Genomic DNA, 24,507 nt, shown 5'->3' on the forward strand with positions numbered 1-24,507 from the left:
GTTGGCCACACAAAGAAACCCAAACTTTTCAGTCTACCCTCTCCTTTTCTGCAGAAAATATGGTCCCTGAAAATGTTGGGGACAAGGTTCAAGCAATACTTTCAATATCTCAATTCCGTATTTCCTTTCTGAACTTTTTATTTATCTGGATCCCTTCCTCCAAGGAGCCCTAAGCGTGCGGAGTTTAAGCTATCCTTGTGACATCCCTGTACACGTTGCAATAAATGGTTTCACAGGTGAAGAACCTGGGTTAGAGTTGACAATCCTTTAAACGAGTTGAAAATGAAGAAGAGTATGTGTGGTTGAGATCTCTCTGAGGAGAAGAGCCAAGGAATCCGCACCCTCTCTGGTTTCCAGCCATATTAAGACAAACATGGCTTGAACCAGAGCCGCTCTCTCCAGCAGCCTCAGGCCTGGGTCGGAAGGCGGGTGGTCACTGCTGGATGATCCACGGGGAAGTGGACACTCGCTGAGGGCGCCGGCCCCCGGCAGGCCTGTCCATGCACACACACAGAGAAAAGAGAGCATTTAAAATAGTTTTAAGACTTGAAAAAAACAGAAATAGTGTGGGAAATTACTCATTTGGAGGACTTTCTTATCTGTATTTTAGTTTCCTATCTGTGGCTTTACACTGAATTGCATGCCAATGGGGGAGAACGTGGTCTTTTCAGAGTCACTTTCATCCGACCCTGCTAATCTGGACCTAATCCTGATTTTGGGGTTCACGTTCACCAAGATTGCTTCATATCAAGGGCAACTCTTGACCGTGATCATTTCAATCCTGCCCTAAAACCAGCGTTGGGGCTCTGCTCCCTACCTAGACCCTCCACACGTGGGGCCACTGGAAGGAACGTTTCCAGTCGTGAGTCCAAGTACTGGGATACATCTTGTCCGGGAAAACGTTTTGCTGTGGCTGTGTCGCTGAGGACCCACAGATCTGATCAAAATAGTTCAGGCCTAGGCTAGATGGGTGCATTGCTCAGGGGTCCCACGGTTCTTTAGCAGGAGAGCTAGAACTTTAACCAGACGTTTCCCACCCCGAGCCCGCCGTGTAGGCCAGTGGTGTCCAAAGCCTGGTGGCCGAGGAGCCATTTGGAGTTCGTTTTCAGGCTCAGGAGCCACACACTTATGTCTGGACTTGGAATGAGACTTAGAGGCAATAAAGCTGACATCCCGTCCCCACGCCTTCTGGGCCAGAATGTTTTATTCTGCCAGCACCTTCTTGGACACCTGGACTAGTTTGAAAACCACGTTACTGAACACAGTCTTTTCATTATTATTTTTATTATCATTAATTTGTGTTGCTGGTCGACCAGTCATTGCTAATTTTGGCCAACACAACGTTAGCATTACAGAAACCTCTTCTTTACTTCCTGGCCTTGTTTCAGTCGTAGTATCAGCAGTTCCTGAGGTTGGGGGTTCTTCTAAGCTGCCCGCTACATTTACACAGACACCCCACCATCTCACTAACGTGCAGGCACCCAGCCGGCACCTGCGTGGCAAAGGCCAACATGCCGAGTTCAAGGACAGTTGCCTGGTTGACAGGGAGCCGCGTCCACATCCCAGGCCTGGGCAGAGCCAGGGTCTCTGCCCGGAACCTCCCTGGGAAGAGAAGAGGCGCTCCGCCGGAGGCGCTCTGACGACAGCAGCCCGCACGCTGGCTAACGGCCCATCTCTCCCGCTTCCTTGCAGCTGCTCTACTTCGTGCTGAGCGCCGTGGCCGCCACGGCGTGCGTGCTGGCCGTGGCCTTCGCCGCCCACCACCACGCGCAGCTCGCCCAGGTCGCCTGTGAGTCGACGCTCGACGCCTGCCGCTGCAAGCTGCCCTCGTCCGGGCCGCTCGGCCGGACCCTGGTCTACCGGGACGTGAGCGACTGCAGCAGCGTCACGGGCACCTTCCAGCTCTTCCTGCTGGTCCAGATGGTGCTGAACTCGGTCTGCAGCCTCGTGTGCCTGTCGGCCTGCTTCGTGATGTGGAAGCACAGGTACCAGGTCTTCCACGTGGGAGTGCGCATGTGCCCCCTGACGGCGCCCCAGGGCCAGCAGCCCAAGGTCTAACGGCCTTGCCCGGGGGCCGGAGGGAACACCCACGCTGACTGGCTGAGGGCAGAGAGAGAAAGAACGCCGAGCAACGCTTCTGAACGAGTGTTTTTATATTTTTCAGGAACAGAAGGCACATTTCTTTAATTTTCTGTAGCATTAAAAAAAAATTCTTGGGGGGCATACAAGATCCAAATAGGCCTTGGGATATTACAAGGATTCTAGCACAGAAAGATGGCTTAGGTCCGTCTTTGCCTTCTGGAGTGTTAGCCACTCGTTGCGTAGTCTTCCTTCTTGTCCAGTCTGATGTGTCAGTTTTGTGGAGCCTTCCTCCAGCCCTCTAGCCCTCCAGCCATGGGTCTTGGAGGAGGGGAGGGGGAAGAGCTGAAAGTCCAGGCTGGAGGTCTTATTTTCCCTGATGGAGACGTTTGAAGGCATCTTGAAGCTTGAAGGAACAGAGTAGACAAGGAAGAGCCTTGGCAAAAGGCTGAGTGATGACTAACCTGGGGCGGGGGTGGCGCAGCGGCCTCCTAGGGGCTGCTCCTCTGCGTGGCCACTGTCAGCCAGTCACTATTAAATGCTTTGCATGATTATCTGCTTTTTAATAACTGAAAGGGGTAGGCAAGAGTTATGTTCTTAATGATATTGAAGGTTTAAAAATAATTACGTTGTGCTTCTATTCTATTTTATAAAACAAATCATTAAAACTAATTGCTAGCTAATTGTTAATTATGATTATGCGCAGAAATCTATTTAATGAGCTCTAGATGTACTTAGGTAGCACTCTCAGCGTTAGGAGAAATTACCCTCACAAGAGGGGAAGCCTGAAGAGTCTCTCTTCTGCCAGCCAAGCTTTAAAAGGGGAAAAATATTAATAGCGCAGGTGAAATAAAAACACTCATGTAAACAAACACAAGAGCGTTTGTAAGGGAAGCACTTACACGAATATCATGTTTGTAATAAGTTGAAAAGTATCTCTCTTGGCAGCTAAGTTCTTTTGAGGAAGCCTGGGTAATGTTGATGTGTGCTATTCATAAAAGTGCATTTGATACGAAATTCTATTTTTGACTTGTCTGCATGGCCAACCCAGAGACTTGAGACCATGTTTTGAAGGACTTTTGAGCAATATGTCCATTGGAGAATAGTTTTTGTTTTATTTTTAAGTGGCCATGACTTAGCAAAGCACAAGCACCCTATAAGGGGAGACTTCTTTTTATGATTGCTGTTAGTAAAGGAAGGAGGTCACATTCATGGGAATTCGAACGGCGTACATGTTATCACAAACTTTCTCGAGGAGAATATTCTGTTGAAAGCAGAAATTCAAGATAATTGAGCTCAATTTGCCTCTCCACATGGTCTGTCGATATGCTTACTAATCATGAAATACTACCCTCAAAGAAAAACATTTTCTTTTTCCTCAAAAGAAAACATTTCCCTGAGAAGCTAGATTAAGTCCATTGGTTGTGACAATGGTGTCAATTTCTGTATAATATAAATATCCAAATGAAAAGGAAAGTGTTGTGAGTTGGCAATAGTAAACATGTTTTGCCTGTCCTCCGGATAAAGCACCGGATTAACAGAGGTTAAAATTGCTCCTGTTTTGACTTGCTTTTCAAATGGCCTATCGCCACGTGGCCGTGGAGGGGGTGACCCGTCAGAGCAGGGGGTCCCATCACACCCAGAAGTTACACCTCCAGAATACCGAGCACCCCATAATGCCCTGAAACATAGTTTGTGCCGAGTGAAAAAATCCCAATAGCTGGAACCACTGGGCCTGTGGACAGAGTTCCCACTCAAAGAGGGCCCGAAATGCTTAGGCTGCTCTGCCAAGGGCGAGAAGCTAGGGCTTTAATGCTACTTTCCATGAACCAGCCACGCCTGGAAGCACAACTTGAATATCTTTCACAACTTTTTATAGCGAACACTGCAGGTTTTATATTAAAAAATTAAAACACTACACATCATTAAGGTGCTCTATGCTTTACAAGCGATTCACGGGGTATTTCGAATGGCAAGGTAACTTTAATTTATGGGCTTTCTTTTTCTACATAACATAACTAACGAGAGCTGGCATCTGATAATAGGAATATATATGCAATTCATATATATTTAAAGCATGTGTCATGCATATATATCTATGTATGCTTTAAACGGGGAGGTCGCTATTGTGTGATTAAATGTCTTAAATCCCCAACGGAAAAAAAAAAAATCTTAAGCGAATAGAAGGAACAGCCACCACAACAATAAAAACAAAAAAGATGCTGCAAGCTCACTGTGTGTTGATATGTGGAGGAATTGTGTGGCATGAATAACAAACTGCTTTGGGCTGGATTTGAAGTATTTTGATGTTGTGTTTTGCAAATATTGAAGTTACAGTAACTGCAACAGAAAAGGAACAGATACACAGCTTTACACTTTGCAAAATGTTAACATTTGAAATCTGTCAAGGAGCTGCGGCGACTGTGTCTCCTAAACCGTAAAACAGTAAGGTTTGCGCAATCCTCCTCCTCTCCCACCTCCTCCAGGAGAATTAAATGAATCAAGACTCTGGAGAGAGGGGAAACCGCCGGGACTTGGCAGTACTTGAAATAGGAGGAATACAGCAGCCTAAAAGGACACACTTTGTAACCAAGCCCACTCCCCCGGTCTGTGCCTCCACGTGACCGCCATCTGTGCCTCCGCGCTCTGTCCAGATTTGTGTAGGCAGCTCCTTGGAGCCCTGCCTAAAAATACAGCTCCACCGGGGCCCTGGAAACTGTAGTCAAGTAACAGACCTCACTTACTTTTCCCTTTGGATTGCAAGTGTATCTGCTCCCTTCTGAGGGGCTCCCAGGGGCCACAGTGGGGTCTGACGGCGGCTGTATGCCTGTGTTCTAGCCATGCCCAGGGCATCAGTCTTCTACTGTTCCTGAGATCATGCTGGAACATGTTTACAGACTTTTATTTAAGGATGTAGATCCAAGGGACAATGGTGGAGGAATAATCAGAATAATAATAATAATAATAATCAGGATAATCAAAAGAGAATTTGAAAGCTGCCCTGAAGTAGCCAATCCTCTCCTGCCATAAAGCACACCCTTACGTCTCGCAGGGGTTGTCTCTTACCTGTTGTATTGTAGCCATATATTTCTGTAAGTCATGCGGCAGTCATTTCTTATTGTACCCAAAGAGCATGTTTTCATGTTTTCCTATGGACGCTGCATATTCAGAATCGTGTTAAAAAGAACTGATGGCCAAATGTCCTGACTCACAGTGGAAACATCCCTTGGGATCCAGTCTTAGTGGTTCAGCCTGTGAAATGAACACATTGGTTCTTCTGTACTTTATGATCTCAAATTATTATTCTTGTCAAAAACATTGGTCTGTACTTTGGTGTTGTGGTTTCCCTCATCTGGCGTTGAGAAACAGGGAAGAGAAAATGAAGTGTTTCCTACATGCTTGCGGTGGCTGCGTTTAAAGGGGAGGTGTGTAATGCGGATTTTCTTTGTTAATAAAACTTTCATAAGCTCTGGAGACACCACGTTTGAATGTGTTTTGAAGTGACCGAACACTGCACGTAAACTGGTATACCAAAATACCACTCATCTTAGCGTCAACCAAAAAACTGAGATTTGGAGAGCACAAGATCGAATACCCACGGACGTCTTGTCCAGTGAGTCACTGGTTTACAATGTCCCCGTGGCAGCGCTTCCCCGCAGCGCGCCGAGAATGCGGTTCTTCGCTTGTATCTAGTAATGTCAAGTAAAGGTTGGCTTAAGGAGTGGGGTAAGTGTTGAGTGCCACATATTCAATCATAGTCTATATTTAATTATAGAGAAAAACAGCACGCCTACGCCGTTTGAACTCTGCAAACGCCCTGTCTTACCAGCTCTGAAGTGCTTTAGATAGGTGATTACACTATAAAATACAGTGGTTCTTGTTCTTTAATTCAGTCCGACAGAATTGTAGGTGCAAAGAGAAGGTGCTGCTCCTTCAGGATGAGGGCTCTGCATGCGCTTTCCCACCCGCAGGGTTAGGGGCCGGGTTCTAGGACTGCAAGCGTGACTCTGGGCCACTTTAGCCTCTAGCTTCCTCGTCAGCAACGGGGGGTAAACCAGTCGCCCCACGGTGTCGTGGGGAAGGTTATATAAAAGAGCAGTGCAAAGCGGCTCCCAGAGGGAGAGCCAGCGGACAGCAGGGCCGGGCGTCCTTCCTCACTGATGACATCAACCTAGAAAAGCAGTTCTGCTTTGCAAGGACTTTGTTTTCATGAACCAGAAATGTTATCAAACAGGCCTCAAGTAGAAATTTTGCTTTTAGAATCAGGTAGCACCAGCTTGTGCTGTTGGGCATCCAGCAGGCTGAATCAGCGGCAGATGGGGCCCTAAGGCGACGGCTTACCCATCTAGGCGTGTCTTGAACATGGCCACCTTCTCCCAGACACAAGGAGAACCTGAGACCTTTCTCCTGGTTTTCAAGTAACTGCTAATTTAAAAAAGTCTCATACCAGCTTCTGATGTAATAGAAGTAGGTTTAATCCTAACTTTTAAAAGCAAAAAATTATTACACTTTTGGGCATATCAGTCCCCTGTATATTAGGTTGTAATGTGAAACCCAACCATTTCTTTGTCATTTATGTAAAAAACCAATCATCAGCCACCTTTGGTATGCTTCACTCTGAGTGAGTCATCAATTCCCATTCAAGAGTAAAGAAGGTTTATTTTGAGCACAGTGCAAAAATACCAAGTGGAGCTTCATTCTCTAGGCTGGACATGAAGCACCCACGTGAGTCTTTAAATTTGGGGCAAATTTAATTATTAAATTTAGGAATCCACTTTTCTCCTTGAGAGAGTCTATAATTTATAAATTATTTATAAATTTATAAATTATTACAGTTTTTTTCCAGTTCACACATTTATATGTTTTATAGTTAGTGTTTTTAAGTGTGTCACAAATATTGGATGTTGTACTTCTTAAAAATTCAGATCTTATGCAAATGAAAATGAAACTATTATATGGGAATGCCTGATAAGTCAGAACTTTAATTAATTTTCAGAGAAAGAGAGACTATATTTAAAATTTGTGGGCAGTTGCCAGCTTGGAGACAACTCATTCTTTCAGTTTTTCAACAAATATTTATTTGATCCCTGCTAGAGCCTGAGAACTTGGAAGCAGGCTTCTTTGTTTGGGAGTGTCATAACCCAGGGAATGCAGGATACATAGCCACCTGCGATTCTGGGGGAAAAGCTGATATAGATTGTAATGTAGACAACACAGTTCTGTGTTTGTTTTTGTTTTATTGAGGTATCAGGGCAGGAGATTGAACCCGGAACCTCAGATGTAGGAAGCCAGCACTCAGCCACCGAGCTGGTTTTTTCGTGTCTTGCTTGTTGTTTGTTTTTGTTTTTTCAGAAGGCACCAGGAACTGAACCCAGGATCTCCCATGTGGGAGGTAGGTGCTCAATTGTGTGAGCCACATCTGCTCCCCCCAACACATAGATTTTTGACTAAGTCACGCAGTCTTCTGTTTAGCAAGGTTCTCTGAGATTGGGGGAGAAGACAATGAGGAAGTCTCTAGAATCACTTGTGGGACTTGGGCTAGTCCTTCTTTTCCCAGGTAGAATCCTGTAGAGGATGGAGTCAGGGGGAGGTGGGGGGAGGCAGGGGAGGCAGGGGGAAGCAGGGGGAGGTGGGGGGAGGCAGGGGAGGCAGGCAGGGGAGGCTCAGCCGCTCGGTCGGGCTGGGTCCCCTGCTCTGGCAGCAGTTGGCGCAGTGGTGGCTGACGCGCTGCGGGAGGCACTTCCTGCTCCCTGATCCTGAGCCTGGGGCTGCCCTGCTCTCTGATAGGTCTCACCCGCCCTCTTTGCCTTCCCACTTGGACTCTTCTCCCCAAAACTCCAGCTGGTTGTCTTTGCCTGATCGCGTGTGACCGTGGATGGCGCACAGGGGCCTCAGGGGACCAGGGGAGACGAGCGTAAGCTCGTGACATCCCCCCACGCCCATCGACGTGCCCGGTCCACTCTTGGTTCCCCAGGAATGCCCGTAAGGGGGTGCTGGTCACAGTGCATTGTCAGAGGACCCTGAACCTGAAAACGAGTCATGAAGGTCACGACCTGTGACCGCTCGGCTAGGACACGCTGTCCAGTTTTTGGTCAAGCAAGAACTGGCCTGACGGTTACTGGGAGGGCGTTTCGTGGCTTTACGTCGTTAGGTGGGGGTTGCATCTAGGACTGACACATCCACAGTCAACCCAGGAGACTGCCTTCAGCAACCAGAGACGTCCTGCCCGGTCACCTGAAGGCCTGGACCGAGACGTGATGATTTCAGCAGCCGGAGAGGCATTTCCCGCTCGACTTCAGCCAGCGACTCCTTGGAAGTCACAGGAAGCTTCCTTGGCGCTCCCGGGGTACAGCCTGCCCTGCGGAACTCAGACTTGCCAATCCCCGTGGCTGCGGGAGCCAGTTCCTACAATGACTCTCACAATATTTGCACACACAGACACACACACGCACACACGTCCTGCAGGGTCTGTTTCCCTGGAGAACCCTGTTTACTCACCTCAGTGAATTACGTCGAATTCTCCTGCTCAGGGTAGAATTCACTTACGCTTACAAACTAGAAAATGCTCCTGCAGACACACTTCAGGGCCAGAGTAGACCGCCTCAATTTTGAAATGATTGTTTTCCTAGATTGCAACCAAAAGGTGATTACTGCTTTGCAAAATGAGAGAGAGAGCACGTCGTTTTCCAGGTAAGGAAACGTAGGGCGCAGGGTGATGAACTTGGCCCTTGAACCCTGGGCTGGGAATGAGCACTCAGGCAAATGCGGGGAGGAGGGACGTCACGGGGGCACGTGGGGGACAAGGTGACCCCAGCGGCAAGCCTGGATTCCGCCTGGCCTGGCTCGGTGGGAGTGAGAGAAACCCCTTGGGAGACCCCTCAGGCCCCCCAGCCATCAGACTTTAAAGTCTCTCCAGAGGGCTCGGGGCAAGATGACCCAAAAGGACGCCCGCTCCTCCCCAGTGCATTCACCTACCGCTCTTTTGCTCTTCCTGGGCTCTCTAGAGAGAAGTGAACCCCCCACCACGACACTTCACAGCGAAACCTGCCCTGGTCCCTTGCCCCGTTTCTACGAGAGTCACCTAAGGCATTGCTAACTCAAGGGCTAGCAGTTAAGCCTTAACGACGAGAGCTCCATAAATGCTGTTCTCCTTTTTTTTTCCAATTTTTAAAAATTTTATTTTTCTTTAAAATTTATTTTTTGTCTTTTTTAAAAAAAGATACATAGATTACAAAAAAAGTTAGATTAAAAAATATAAGAGGTTCCCATATACACCCGATCCCAGCCCACCCCACCCTCCCACCTCAACAACCTCTTCCATCATCGCGGCACTTTCACTGCATTTGGTGAATACATTTTGGAGCTCTGCTGCACCGCATGGATGATAGTTTACATTGTGGTTGACACTCTCCTCCAGTCCGTTCAGGGGGCTATGGCAGGATATATAATGTCCAGCATCTGACCCTGCAATATCATTCAGGACAACTCCAAGTCCCGAAAATGCCCCCACATCACATCTCCTCTTCCCTCTCCCTGCCCTCACCAACTCCCAGGGCCACTGTTTCCACATCAATGACACAATTTCTACCATTGCTAGAGTCACAATAGTTCTATAGTACAATCCCAGAAAGTCCACTCTAATCCATATTGAATCTATAATGTTGAGAAAACTCTCTAGAAAATATAATAAGGAAGGGTTACTTGCTTAAGGTGCTCCGGGGGGGCATCGGGGCAGGGGCAGGCTTCCAGGGAGTGTGTGGGTGCTCATCTTGTCAGAGTGGGTTATATCAGTGGGTGGAGACCCACACGATGAGAGGAAAGGTGTACCCCATCCTGGGGAGGCCCGGTGTTCTCAGACAGAGGGAAGGGGGTCTCTCGAGAGAACTGGGGGCTCGTAATGGGGGAGGACAGGCTAGGGTGTCCAGTCCTCGGCATTGCTGCACGTATCAGTGAGTCTGTCCTTCGAGCAGTGAAGCTCTGTTGTCACTGTGGGCCCTGAAGGGAGGGGGAGAGAGGAATAGAACAGACGGAAGAGGGGGTAACTGGGGGCCAGTGGACGTGCTCCCCTGGACAATCATGGGGTGATGGACCTAGGACGTTACATTTCACCCCAAATTTATTAAAGTGTACAGTCTACAATGTAAACCACAATGGAACGAAAATTTTAGAAAAGAGTCCAGTCTGTTTTCCTTTTAACAGCTCATTCCTAAAGATCACAAAACTTTCAGGTTCGGAAAAATAAGACCAGGCTGGAGACCTGCTCGGAAGTCCTTCCGACCCCGCCGCGTGGGGGGCCACCCACTCGTCTGACCAGAGCAGCCCCGGGAGGGCTGGCCTGCGGCTTGGGGACCTGGGGGAGGCCGCGTCTGAACAGGCGGCTGGTTACGGCCCAGCGACTCCGCTCCCCCCGGTGAAGGGAGGATCCAGGACAAGCCGAGGGGACGGCCCGTCCCCCGCCATCCCAGCGGGCGCTGTGGTGTGGCGGGCAGGACGCGAAAGCAGCCGGGAGCACCCAGGCAGAGCCCCCTGTCCCCAGTGCCCGGAGGCCGGCGCCTTCTTGTGCACCTCACCAGCGCTGACTGCCTTTGCTCGGCCCCCGGCTGCCCGGCTCAGCCCCACACAGCACGCCCCTGACCGCCGGCCCTGGCCCGGCCGTGCCAGCCGAGGAGCGGGCGCAAGGCTCCTTCCAGTTGAGAAAGTCCCCGCCGGAGCTGAACAGTGCGAGCTTTTTTTGATTTTTTTATTCTGGTTTTTTAATTGCCAAAATGTGTTTTTCCCCTGCCCGAGGCCCTGAGCACAGCGGCAGCCTCGGAGCCTCGGTCTGTGCGCCCGAGCCTTGGCGCGGCGCCCCCTGACTCGGAGCCCCGGCTGGGAGCAGGAAGCCTGGCCCGCGCCCCCGCAGCCGGGACCACACGCCGCGCAGCCCTCGGGCTCGGTGGCCTCCTCTTTGTTGGGAAAGAGACGCCTTATGTAACAACCTACTAAATGCTCCATTGTCTTCCCCTCGGGAGAGGTCAAACAACCCCTGGCTGACTTCAATTTATCCCAAAGAGGGAATTTCTTACCCACGTCGCCACAGCCCCCCAAAGCCCTGGCTGCGCTGTCTCACCTCGATCGATAACCCACCAAGGGACCCAGGCCTGTGGTCTCGGGGGGATTCGAAGGGCAGCACGAGGTGCAGGAAACGCTCAGGCCGGTTCATCTCGAGGTCACGGGGCTTCGCTCCAGCAACCCAGGAAAGGCGTCTGTAATTCCAGAACGAGACAGGCATAAACAATGATGATGAGATTATCCTGGCGCTAATCTGATTTTGATAAACAGCTGATGAAAATGGAAGGCGTCTGCAGGAGAGATGCGCGGGCAGTGAGGTCCGTTTTCCGTATCTCAGCGGGCAGGGATTGCTCGCCAGCTCTCGTCACCATCCCGTCGCGCCGAGGGCCACCTTCGCGGCCCCGGTGCGCGAGAACCTTCCAGGCAGAACGTGGAGGCCCGTTGGGTGGGCGCCTCTCCTCCACCTTCATTTTCTATGAAGCTCTGATTAGCCCTGTTGGGAATTCTGGTAATTACTTAAAATTGGCACCTCTAGAAGGAAATACACCTCTTAGGAGTCCATTAAAAATGAAAGGAGCCCGGGCGTGGTGTTGCCAAGGAGCTTTCGCGTATGAAGCAGGACAAATGCAGCCCTGCGCCTCAGGTGACGTTTCCACCTGGCCTGAGCCGGAGCCGCCCTGGGGAGAGGAGCTGCAGGGACAGCCCGCGGGCTCTTCCCAGGGCCTCGTGGCCTTTCCAGGCTCCCCGAGGCCCCGGCTTCTTTCTTTTTGCCGCAGACTGTTTTCTCCTCCAGGACCAGCGCCGCGAGGCGTTTCGGGTGGCAGCACATCTCTTCCTGTGCTGGGTGAGTGACACCGGGGTCCTCAGCAGAGCTTTAGGACAGTGCCCCGGACCCGGCAGGCGTGCAGCCACATCCCACCGCCCGGCGAGGGAGACCTGGCAGCAGGGGGGAGAGGCGAGGGGCTGTCGCCCAGCCTCACCCCCCCGCCGGGCTGCCCCCACCCGCCACGGCCGTGCCTGGGGCTTCGGACAGCACCTGCCACGCTGAGAGGGTGGACCGGTGGGCACGCAGAGTTTCACGTGTAAATGGGCTTCAGGTCTCATAACGTTCAGCTCGTGGACTCAGAAAACGCTGAGAGTGAAAGGTGAGTTCCAGCCTGGTTTTGAAAGAGTGATTTCTACGAGGGTCTTTGTGGACCGCAAGCTGCTTGCAGGAGCTACTTGCCCGCAAGGCAACATTTTTAAGGCACGTAATTGAAAATTTTAAAGAAGAAGAAATAGAAGTCAACTTTCTTCACTTTCTTATTTCCAGCAGACAAACAAGGTGTAGTTCAAGTCTATCTCAAGTGAGGAAATTGGAGTGCGCCATTTCATTTGCTTCCTAAAAGGCCGGAAGGGCACCAGCTCAAAAGGCAGTGCTCAACGCAGCTCAGGGAAGTGTCCCTCAAAGTCCGCTTTCCTTTCCAGCATTAACTTGCTATATAGGAAGGCATTTGGATGGACGTGGGGAGGAAACACCTAACTGTGAAAGGGTCAGAAGTGGGAAAAACTATCCAGGGAACTGGTAGAGTCCCCATCCCTGGAGAATATGAAATAACCTTCTCTGAAGACCCTGGAGACAGGGTCAAAAATCGGAAAATTAAGGGACTTTAGAAAGGAATCAAATTGAAATATCAATAAATTATCACGTCAAGATAATAAAAATAAAATTTAAACAAAAAAATTCATTAATCAACTTCATAATTAAGAACATACAGGGAAATAATATGCAAATATCCAATCCTCTTTAGACAGACTTGGGATTTGAATTCCAAGTCTATGTGTAATTGAAAAGTCACATATTATGGTGGGTAAAAGTATGTTCTGGGGCCAGACTGCCTGGGGTTGTGTTCTAGTGTGGCCTTGGGCAAATCACCTAACCTCTCTGTGTCTATGCCTCAGTTTCCACATCTGAAGGATAATAAGAGGGTTTGGGTAAGAATGAATGGATATAGGTAATATATGAAGAATAACACCTACGGCCAATGCTACGTAAGTATTTAATGATGATGATAATGGTAAAACTTCCAACAAATTGAAATTATGGGCACATATCAAGAAAACCAGAAAATTAATTGTATTACTAAAATTCCTCTAATAAAGAGCAGAAGTATGCAGGTAAATAAATGTTCTCTCTTTTGGAACCTAAGTACGAATAGTGGAGAGTACAGTACGACAATTTTCTGGCATTTACTCCCCAGCCAAGGTCTCTTTTCAGTGAGCTGGATCAGGGCTTCCAAGCGCAGGCATCTGGGAGCCCCGAGCTTGCCCACTGCGGGACTGGCACGCCAGGCCAGAAGAAGACTTTTAGAACCCAGAGCTGCCCTCCCTGATGTGGGCAGCCCCTCGCTTTGCCCCGTAGGTGTTTTTTTACAGGTAACTTCAGGGTAGGATAAATATCTCACACAGCCTTTAAGGGAGTGAAAAAGTCACAAAAGCATCAAGTGCTGGGCGGTGCGCCCTGTTGGGGTAAATCGACCCCTTTGCTTCAGTGACACTGGTGGGGCTATGAGTTGAGTGCTTCCGTAGCCACATATGCCTTCTCTCTTCCCACGCAGCTGGCAGAGCTGTTTCCTTCCTCTTCCTTCATTAGCTCTGACCCTGGATCCCTGCTAGTGCCAGTAGCTCAAGCTCCGTGCGAGGGCGGGAGCTTGGCGAGAGCTGGTATGCACCTCAGTGTGGCACCAAGATGGCTCGTAATAAACTGGGATCCTGGGATCTTACGGTTCCGTGCCCAGAGAGCCAAGGCCAGCCCTGGAATCCGAGAGGTAAAATCTGCAGAGGGCTTTCCAAGGCTGCTCTCACCAGGCCACGTTGCCCGCCCAGAGGTCCCGAGGAGTGGTGCCAGCACAGGCTTAAAATGCAGATGTCCTCTGCTCCTGGACCGAGAGGCAGAGTTCTATAAATTGTCATCTGGGGACAACGAGGAGCTAAAATAAACGAGCCTTATTGTCGCAGCATCCCTGCGGATTAAAAATAGAAATTAAACACAGGCATGATCATACTATCCTGCTGGGAGAGAGGACTTCAGGAGAGGGAGAGAGAGAGGTGCCTCTGGGAGAAGTGTGCAGGACCCGACCTGACCACAGCCGACGCTTCCAAGCCACATCCACTGCTCCAGCCGTGGAGCTGGGGCTTCGGAAGGGAGCCGTCTCCAGCCCCAGCCCCGCGCTTCCTCTCTCCCCACATTCGCTCCCTGCGTCTGCTTTTATTTCGCAATGAAAAAAGGATGAAAACCAAGGGAAGGAGACCAAGGACACATTAGTGTGAAAGCACTTGGACATCTGCCTGCCAAGTTTTGTCTTCTTTCCTCCTCTAACACAAAAGCAGTTTCTGGGTGAAAAAGGACTGGAAGTTCAGAGAGAGTCCTGAAGGATGAAAACTAGGATTTTCCTGCCTTGTGTTGTGTGGAAAACTAGGATTTCCTGAGGATTTGTGAGCTCTTTTGTAAGAGGGGCTAGACTTCTCGGGTCGAGTTTAATGACGTTTCCGAATTTTAAAAGCTTTTTTAGAAATATTATTTCTCTTCTTCTCCACCCAGATTAAGCTCCCGCTCACACTCTTGATCTATGGATTGTTCTACAAGTACAATCACAGCCCTTAAAGCAAAAGGGAGAGATCTTTTTCTGCTCTTAAGTCTTAAATTCTAAGTCTCATCACCTGTAGAAAACAGTTATTTGTTCCATTTTTTTTACTGTAACAAGAAAATAAAAAGCAAAAACAAACTCTTATAACAACCTCTTTTAGTTTACTCCCCAACTTTTCTCCTTCTTTTAAGAAGAAAATTAAAGAACACAGCACAGTAAAGAATAAACGAAAAATAAAAATGTTGCTCAGCTCTTGCTGAGCTCAGCGAGCCTGGCTGAGCTGAGGACGGCCGGGGCCGTGGGAAGAGGGCAGCCGAGCCGAGGGCAGCCCTGGTGCGGGCACGCGGGTCTCCCCACGGGGCTGCGTGCTGGGTGGTGACGCGGGCTGGGAACCAGCCAGGCGGCCTGCCAGGCACACCGAGTAGCCAGCGACCCTGGGACCCGCTCCTCACCTACTCTGTCCCTAAGTCCCCACGTTGCGCAGCAGTGTGTATGAGTAAGAGCCCTGCCTGGCGTGAGGCGAGGACTGATCTGCAACATGCTAGGAATCATGCCTGGCGCCCTGGGGCTCCGCCCGTGCTCACCTTATTACCTGTTCTCTACCTGTTTCCTGGCCCACCTGTCATCCAAAAGTAGGGGCCCGACGAGGCCAAGGAGGGGAATTGTTTTATCATGTTTGACCAGGTGCTCCAAAAGACAGCAGGTATGGTTTGAGGTGAGAACGAGGAATCCTGTTCCTCTCCCTAAACCAGGTCTAAGCATAAGGCCTACTCATGTGCGATTTACATTCAAAATAGAGGGCAATTTCCAGAAGGTGCATCCGTAGGGAAATCTCTGTCCAGACCCCGTTGAATTCTGGTTTCTGGTTAACGCGCCAGCCCGCTTGCTAACTCGTGCGCGCTGGGCCTTCTCAGCTCTGCGACAGCTCAGCAGGTCATGCCAACTCCGAGGCAGCTGGCCAGGGGTTGGCTTTTCACTCCTGTGGCCCAGAGGCTGTGGGTGGCCCTGCCCCACCACCTTCCTGAGCCTTTGGTGATGTCCTTTTTGACACACTGCTGAAGAGCGCCAGGGCTTCAGAACCAGCCTTCCCACCCACAGGACAAGCTTCCTTGTGTGAGCGATGACACACGCTCTTCTCCTCGGAGCCCCAGCCTTCGGCGCCGTCCTGTCAGGAGGCTCCCCATAATCGCCCGCACACAAGGAAACAGCAGGGAGGGGAATCTCAGAGAAAGTTCAGGGGATATTAATTGGTCTGACACAGACACACGGGAAGGCCATTGGCTGCAGGGAAGGGAAACAATCACCTGGGGGTCCCTGAGCAAGCGGAAGGACTCCGGCTGCAGGAGAATCTTCCGCTGATCCTGCCTGGCTTTTTCTCGTTGTTCAGTCTATGCAAACCACAGTGCACCTAGTGGATAGCGAACCTGGTGAGTGGGGAAAACGCCTCTGGAGCAGTCGGGTCTCAGCTGTGCCTGCTGCATTTGCAGGAAGGAGGGGCTGTGCAACAGAGAGCTGCGAAGCACGGGCCTTTGGAGCCGGCAGCCAACACCGCCACGTGGTCCTGAGCAGGAACAGGCGGAAGCGTCACCTGCTGTCTGGCTGCCGCGTAGCCCCTGCCGAGCACGTGCTGGGGGCCGCGGCCTGGCAGGGGTGCTCCCCCGCTCTGCTCCGTGCTCTTGACGTCAGGCGGCCGCGGAGCTGGGATAGCCGGGCCGAGAAGGACCGTGCACGGAATACGACGCAGCCCTGACCTTCCTTTCCACTCGCAGAAGGTTCTAGCAACTACCAGGCTTTGGGCTCTCCCCTGAAAGGCCAAAGAGACCCCGAAAGCCAGGCTGGCTGCTTTCAACCAGAGAACTGAGCAAGAATGCAAGCCACTCGGCCCGGAGCCCGGAGCCCAGCACGACAGCCGCCCTGTGGCCTCCCGGTGCGTCCAGCGAGGAGCGCCCGTTTCAGCTCGGCCCACAGAGGCGAAGGAGGCCACACGGCTGCCGTGCTCCCTGGCCCTGCCGTGTGCCCGCCCGGAGTGACTCACCACATGGCCAGGGCAGGCCTGTGTGGAGCGGCCTAGTCATGCTGTCCCCCCAACACGGCCATCGGAAATGGCCGCTACAGTGTTAGCGTCGCCCGTGTCCCACGGGGGCGCGCCAGGGGGCAGGAGGCTTGGCTGGCAGGTTACTGCGCTCGGGGGGGGGGGCCGGGTGTTCGGGGGTGTTAGGGCACGTCCCCAAATCCTCCGAGGGTTTCTCGAGACCCGAGCACCCCAGACAGCTTTTGTTATGACTAGAGCCACGGATCTGGAAGGCTCTGAGCGTCTCCAGAACATCCCACCTCCTGGTCATGGGGCAAGAAGCGGGAGCAAGAGGGGAAGGAGCGGAAGAGATCCACCAGCCGACACGTGTTTGTTGAGCACCTGCTTTGCGCTCAGGGTTCCAGGAGCTAGAAGGGCAGAGGTCAGACAGACAAGCTCCCTTAGGTAGGGGAAGAGACGATGGAAAGGCAGGCAGGGGGAGCAGGGTGGGGGGCGGGCGGCGTGGGGTCGAGGGCAGGGCTGACGAGGAGGCCTTGGGACCTGCCATTGGATCCGGGCCTGAGTCGGAGAAGGAGCAGCGAGCAGGCTGCTGGGGCCGCACCAGGGCCCGAGGGCCCCGCGATGGAGCCGCGTGCAAACCCAAGCCGGGCTGCGCGTGGGCCTTTCCGAGAGGCGCGCCAGGGAGGAAAGGGCCGGGGGCTCTTCTTGGTGGGATCCGAGGACTTACGCGCCCAGAGAGAAGGCACGAGTGGAACAAACCACAGCCAGTCGCTCGCAGCGCGGGGCGCGGGCCAGGGCGCCTGCCCACCTCTGAGAACTGCCGAGAACCTCAGTTTGGCTCGAGCCTGTGTAAGCACGTGGGCCCCTCTGGCCCAGGACGCGGCGCCCCTGGAGAGCGGTCAGCCAGCAGAGGGGACGGGCAGATGAGGGAGCGGGACGTGCAAGTCTCCCCGCGGTCCTGCTCGAAGCTCCTCCCCCCTTCCCCCCACCTCTCTCTCCCTTAATTTTCCCCAAGAATTTTATGAGAGAGGAAAATCTTGGAGAAAAGGGAAATGATTCCTATTATGAACTCTGATTATGTCTAATATGGTTAAAATTATAGAACATTATTCTTGTAAAAAGACGGGGTTTTAAACACCTAGAGATAGAGGGGTTCTGTCAACCACAAGTGGAGCCTGCACACCCACAGATTTCTTGTTGTCTGAAGCAACTACGTACAAAAGACAAACAAATGCCTTTTAAAAAAACAAAGTTAACGTTTGAAGGAAACTGTGATGGACTTGAGCAGAACCGTTACTAACAAAGGATGAAAGAAAGCATGAATTACATGTAGATGTATTTTTATTCAGTTCCTCGTACCTATCCTCTGCCAACTTAATGACATCATGAAAGACAAAATACTTTAAAAGAATTAAGACAGAAGTCAAATATTACATAAGAGGGCGAGAGTATACATCGAATAGTAGGAGAAGCTATTATAATCAAGCAAAAATACTCAGCTCTGAAAAAATGTGGAACTTTGCACCATTATATATTTCACTTTTACAGCAATACCTGAACCTTAAATAGATTAGTTTTTTGTTTTTGTTTTTGTTGTTTTTAATTTTACATTTTCCCCTCTTGAGATGGCGCCCGTGTTTGTTTGCTCATTGTTTTTGCTTATTGTTTGTGTTTGTTGTCTGCTTGTTGCTTTTGCTCCTTGCCTATTGTTGTTTTTTCAGGAGGCACTGGGAACCGAACCCAGGACCTCCCATGTGGGAGGCGGGTGCTCAACTGCTTGAGCCACCTCTGCTCCCCCTAGATCAAGCCTTAACATTTCATTTTCATTTGGATACACAATGGAAGTTAACTCAATGATTTTAAAAGATCTAAAGAGTGAAAGTATGGCAGGCTGAATATCAGGGCCCCCCCCCAATATCCGTATTCTCATCTCTGGGATCTGAGTGTTAATTTATATGGCAACAAAAGATTTGCAGATATGATTACGGGTCTTGATGGGAGGTTAGCCTGGATTAGCCGCCGGGGCCCTAACTGCTCTCCCAGGGGTCCTTCCCCTTCTCCACACTTAATCATTGGAGGGAAATTTTTAAAAATCTTTTTTTCTCGCAGCACTTGAAACACATAATGAAAGCACATAAACTATGTACGCCCAGATTAACCAATAATAGTACAGCAAGCACACTAGTAACCAAGGCGCAGGTGTAAACAGGCTCTGCGGCCTCCAGGCGCGCTCAGCGCCCCTCCCCTCCCTTTCCCTGCTCTCAGCAGAGACCTCCCGCTCGATGGGGAGCTGCTTTTTCATTTTCATTTTTAACTTTTAAATAAAAACGTATTTATCATAGCACTTCCTCACTTTGTTTTTTAGTTTTCTCACCTAAAAATAGTTCTGGCAGTGACGCAGATAATGCATGCATGGGTTGCCCAAGAAGGTTCAGAGGGCCGATTTTGTACCTCCTGACCAGCGCAGTGTGCTAACACCTGTCCAGAAACTAATGTGATGCACCGTTTGGTCTCCAGCAGGAAATGGTGATGGAAAGTAAAACCACGTTCCAGGCTCCCCGCTTGCCTGAGATGCCACTTTTCTTTTCTTTTTTTCCTTAATTTAACAGCTTTAAGTAAGGTTTTTTGTTTTTTATTTACTTATTTATTTTAGGTACCAGGGGCTGGGGATTGCACCTGGGACCTCGTTTGTGGGAAGCCGGTGCTGGCCACTGAGCCGCATCGGCCTCCTTGAGTTGGTTTTTTGTTTGTTTATTTGCTTTTTTTGTTTTTAGGAGGCGCCAGGAACCAAAGCGGGGACGTCCCACACAGGAGCTGTGCTCCACCGCTGGAGCCGCATCCGCTTCTGCACTTTTCTATGGGACATAATATGACTAGAGGCAAAAGTAATCCCTGAAACTGCTCTGTCTAGAGCCGCTTCCAAGGCCGGCTTTGGGCCCACGTCCCCCACGTGCAGAGGAGGGGGCATGGGAAGGGGCTGCCCGTGGGTGAGAGCCTGTGGCTGCCGGCAAAGTGCCCAGATCCTTCCGTTTCTCTTCCTAGGGGTTACAACAGTAATTTGGTAGATGTTATGGACCCCGAGGAGCAAGCTAGGAAGGAGGGATAGTATAATCCTGAAGAAAACGGAAGGACTTCCTGTCGCTCCATCCGTGGGTACAGGACTTTAAATGTGCATTTACCCACCAAGTGAGCCCCAAGTGCATGAAGCAAAACCGAAAAGAACTGAAGGAGAACTAGAAACCCCAACAATTATAACTAGAGATTTCAATATACATTCTCAATAATTGATAGAAATACGAAACAAAAAATCAGCAAGAATATAGAAGACTTGACAACACTATCACCAACTCAACCTAACACATCAAAATTTATGGGCTTCAGTGAAAGTGCTTGGAGAAAAATTTATAGTTTTAAATGTCCATATCAGAAAAAGAGAAAGTTCTCAAATTAATCAGCTAAGTTTTCACTTTAAGAAACTAAAAACAAAGATTAAACTAAACTCAAAGCAAGCAGAAAAAAAAGAAATAATAAAAAGGACTTGACAAAAATCTAACATTCATTCAGGACTAAAAATTCTTTAAAAACTAGGAATAGAAGGGACCTTCTTCAGCCTGAAAAAGGGTATCTACCAAAAAACCCCCATAGCTAGCCTTGCACTTGATGAAAGCCTGAATGCTTTGATCTGTAGGTCAAGAAAAGGCAAGGGGGTCCTCTGTTGCCGCTTCTAGTTAACATTGTATTGGAGATTTTTTCCTAGTGTAATAAGGCAAAATAAAACTAAAGCCAAAACGAAGAGATTTAAAGGCATCCAGATTGGGAAAAAAAGAAATAAAACTGTCTTTATTTGCAGGTAACAAGATCCTGCATTTGAAAAATCCCAATGAGTCCACATATACAGAAAAACTATTAGAACTAATAAAGGCAAGTTTTGCAATGTTGTATGATACAAGCTCAACACACAGAAATCAATTATATTTCTTATATTAGCAACAAACATTCTGAAAACAAAAATTAAGAAAACGGTTCCAATCACAATAATATCAAAAGGAATAAAACAAGACACTTAGGAATAAGTTTAACAAAAGAAAGTCAAGTTGACGAGAGAAAGTAGAGAAGATATAAGTAAATGAGACATTTCATATTCATAGCAAGGAAGACACCATTGTCATGATCACAATTGTCCCCAAATTAACTCAATGCAATCCATACCAAAATTTCCGCAGGTTTTTCTTTGGTGGAAGTTGGCAAGCTGATCCTAAAACTTACCTAAAAATGCAAATGATTTAAATAGACAAAAGAAATTTAAAAAGAACAAAGTTGGGGAATGTATACCCGCGATTTCAAAACTTATTTTAAAACCACATCCTCAGGGCAGTATGATACTGACTCAAGGGTAGACATAAAGATCAATAGAACAGAATTGAAAGTCCAGTAATAAATCCTTACATTTATGGTCAATTGATTTTTTGACACAAGTGACAAGACAGTTCAATAGGGAATGGACAGGCTTTTCAAGAAATTGTGCTAGGACAATTGGATAGCAGCATGCAAAAAAAGAAAAAAAGAAACAAAAATGAATTTAGACCTTTATCTCACATTGTACACAAAAACAACTCAAAATACATCATAGACCGAAATGTATGAGTTATAGCTAGAAAACTTCTATTAATACAAGAAACCACAGAAGAAAATCTCAGAAAAGTTCTTAGACATTGATACCAAAAGCATGATCCATAAAAGAAGAAAATTAATAAATGTGTCTTCATCATAATTAAAACTTTTGCACTTCCAAAGCTACCAATAAGAAAATGAAAAGACAAATCACAGACTGGGAGGAAATATTTAGTAATCATATATCTGGTAAAAACTTGTATCCAGAATACAAAAAGAACACTTCCATCTCAAAAATAATAAGACAAAGTCTAATCTAAAAATGGACAAGATATTTAAATAGACATTCCACCAAAGAACATATATGAATGGCTAACAAGGATTTGAAAAGATGTTCAACATCATTGGTCCTTAGGGAAATGTAAATCAAAACAGAACAAGATACCATTTCACACCCACTAGAATGTCTATAATTAAAAAGGCTGACACTAACAAGTGTTGGAGCTGATATGGAGAAATTGGAACCCTCGTGCGTTGCTGGCAGGAATGTAAAGTATGGCTGTTTTAAAAAACAGTTTTTCAGTTTCTTAAATAGTTAAACATAAACTTACCATAGAATCCAGCTATTCTATCCTAGGACTCTATCCAAGAGAAATTAAAACATATGTCCACACAAAGACTCAAATATTCATAACTGCATCATTCATAACAGTCCAAAACTAGACACAATCCAAATGTACATCATCTGGGAATGGATAAACAAAATGTGTTGTATCCAAATAATCAAATACTATTCAATAATTTAAACAAACTACTGAAACATGCTATAACATGGCTGAATCTCAAGAATATTATATTTTGTGAAAGTTGCCAGTAACAAAAGACTACATAGTGCATGATACTTTCTAATTATACGAAATGTCTAGAAAAGGAAAACTGGAGACATAGAGCAGCAGATCTATGGCTGCTGTGGGCTAGAGGAGAGATTGGTAATTAACTGTAAACAGGCAGTTAATCATCACTAGATTGTGGCGATGTTTTCACAACACTAAACTTACTAAAATCATTTCATTCTAGGCTTACAAAAGGTACAGTTTATCATATGTAAACTATATCCCCTCAATAACTTATTATACATAGTGGAAATTGTCTAAGGTGTTTCATTCTCATCACGAGAAGCTGCTACAGGTGAAGCAAAGTGTATCTCTATTATGTTCTGTAGAGCATAGCTCATGAGTGTTGCTCAGTCAGTTTTTAATAACTCAATTGAGTTTACAAAATCAATCATGTTCCATGGCCTCTAGCCTGGCATTTAAGATGTTTCATGTCCTTGCCACAGTTTATTCTCTTTATCTATTCTTTTTCCCTTCAAGTGGCTTTTAGTGCCCACTTTTCCATCTCTATGCCTTTGCTCTCGCTGCACCCCTCAACCACTAGGGGGTGCTTTGGGCCCATGTAGCTTGGTTGCTGCGCAGGGTGGCCCCAGGGCAGCTAGAGAGGGGGCCGCACGACCCCAGCAGGCCGTTCGTAAGGTGTTTAACATAACCTGAAGTTGTCTTCATCAGATATAATTAGGCACTTTAGTTCATGTTTCTATATAAATCTTTTTCTTTTCCTCAGAAAAAAGTAGATTACAAAGGCTCTCATGACTCGGAATTTTTCCAAAATGCAGGGTCTTCATCTGTGTGCTCAGAAAAGCCAATCTTAGGAGGGAGCACCTGGGCAGCTGAACAAGTAATGGAGCGCCGGTCATTAATTTTTCAACCAATATTTCTTGCCATCTACTCTGCGCAAGCCATCACGGGCCTTATATTCTGGTTAGCAGGAAAAAAGAGAGACAATTAACAAATAGATACCGGTGTTTAGTGTGTCAGGGTTTAGGAAGTCCTGGGAAGCAGGGCGAGGGAAGATGGGAGTGTGCAGTAGCAGTCACTACCGCGTGGGGTGGCCAGCCACGGCCCTTCTGATGAGGGGGCGCTTGGGCGTGCCTGAAGGAAACGTGGGGGGAGGCACGCAGCCCACCAAGGACAAAGCCATCCACAGACAGCTGGAAACGCCGAGCACGGAAGGCAGGTGCCTGCGTGGTACGTTCCAGCAGGACAGGGAGGGCAAGGGAGTGGCCGTGTCACAGCGTCAGGGGATTTGAGGAGGGGTCAGTGCAGAGAGAAGAGGGGACGGTGGTTTGCAGAGCACGCGGGGGCTTTCAGGCATTTTTAGGACTTTGGATTTTATTCTGAGTGAGACGGGCGCTACTGAAGGGTTCTGAGCAACGAAGAGACACGACATGACTTTGGTTTCCAAAGGAACCCTCTGGTTCCTGGTTGAGTGTGACTCTTCTAGGGCAACAGAAGCAGAGGGACCAGTCAGGACATTATTGCAATAATCCTGGCAAAAGGTGACAGTGGCTTCTGTCAGGGTGTTGGCCACGAGGAGCGATCATATATATATATTTTTAAAGATTTATTTTTTAATTCATTTCTCTCCCCTATCCCCCACCCCTGTTGTCTGTTCCCTGTGTATATTCACTGCGTCGTCTTCTTTGTCCGCTTCTGTTGTTGTCAGCGGCATGGGAATCTGTGTCTCTTTTTGTTGTGTCATCTTGTTGTGTCAGCTCGCCGTGTGTGCGGCACCATTCCTGGGCAGGCTGCACTTTCTTTCGGGCTGTGTGGCTCTCCTTATGGGGTGCACTCCTTGCGCGTGGGGCTCCCCTACGTGGGGGACACCCCTGCGTGGCAGGGCACTCCTTGCGCGCATCAGCACTGGGCATGGGCCAGCTGCACACGGGTCAAGGAGGCCCAGGGTTTGAACCGTGGACCTCCCTTGTGGTAGACGGGCACCCTAACCACTGGGCCAAGTCCACCGCCAGTAGTGATCATATTTTGTATATATTTCTAAAGAAGAGCCAGCAGGATTAGCCGAGGATGAAATGTAGGGTATGAGAGAAAAAGAAGAGCCCAAAAGGAATTGCATTCTTTGAACAAGTTTACGTGGCCCGAATTATATGCCAGACACTGTTCCAAGTTCTTGACCAATATTGACTCATTTGAGCCTTGCCATAGCCCTATGAGATGGGTACTATTTTTTGTCCTCATTTTCCTGCCTTCAAGT

At 48.6% G+C, this 24,507-nt stretch overlaps 1 protein-coding gene across 1 annotated transcript in view; it reads left to right on the top strand.

Annotated features, from left to right (window-relative positions):
* The window catches only part of SSPN (sarcospan), a 33,701-nt gene extending 28,148 nt beyond the window's left edge, over window positions 1-5,553 (top strand). Inside the window, exon 3 of the mRNA XM_004479943.5 lies at window positions 1,693-5,553. Coding sequence (XP_004480000.2) covers window positions 1,693-2,058 — 366 coding nt within the window. The 3' untranslated portion in view covers window positions 2,059-5,553. The remainder of the gene's footprint in view (window positions 1-1,692) is intronic.
* Window positions 5,554-24,507: the final 18,954 nt, after the last annotated feature.

This window comes from Dasypus novemcinctus, chromosome 20 (assembly GCF_030445035.2).
Source record: "Dasypus novemcinctus isolate mDasNov1 chromosome 20, mDasNov1.1.hap2, whole genome shotgun sequence".
Taxonomy (NCBI): Eukaryota; Metazoa; Chordata; class Mammalia; order Cingulata; family Dasypodidae; genus Dasypus; species Dasypus novemcinctus.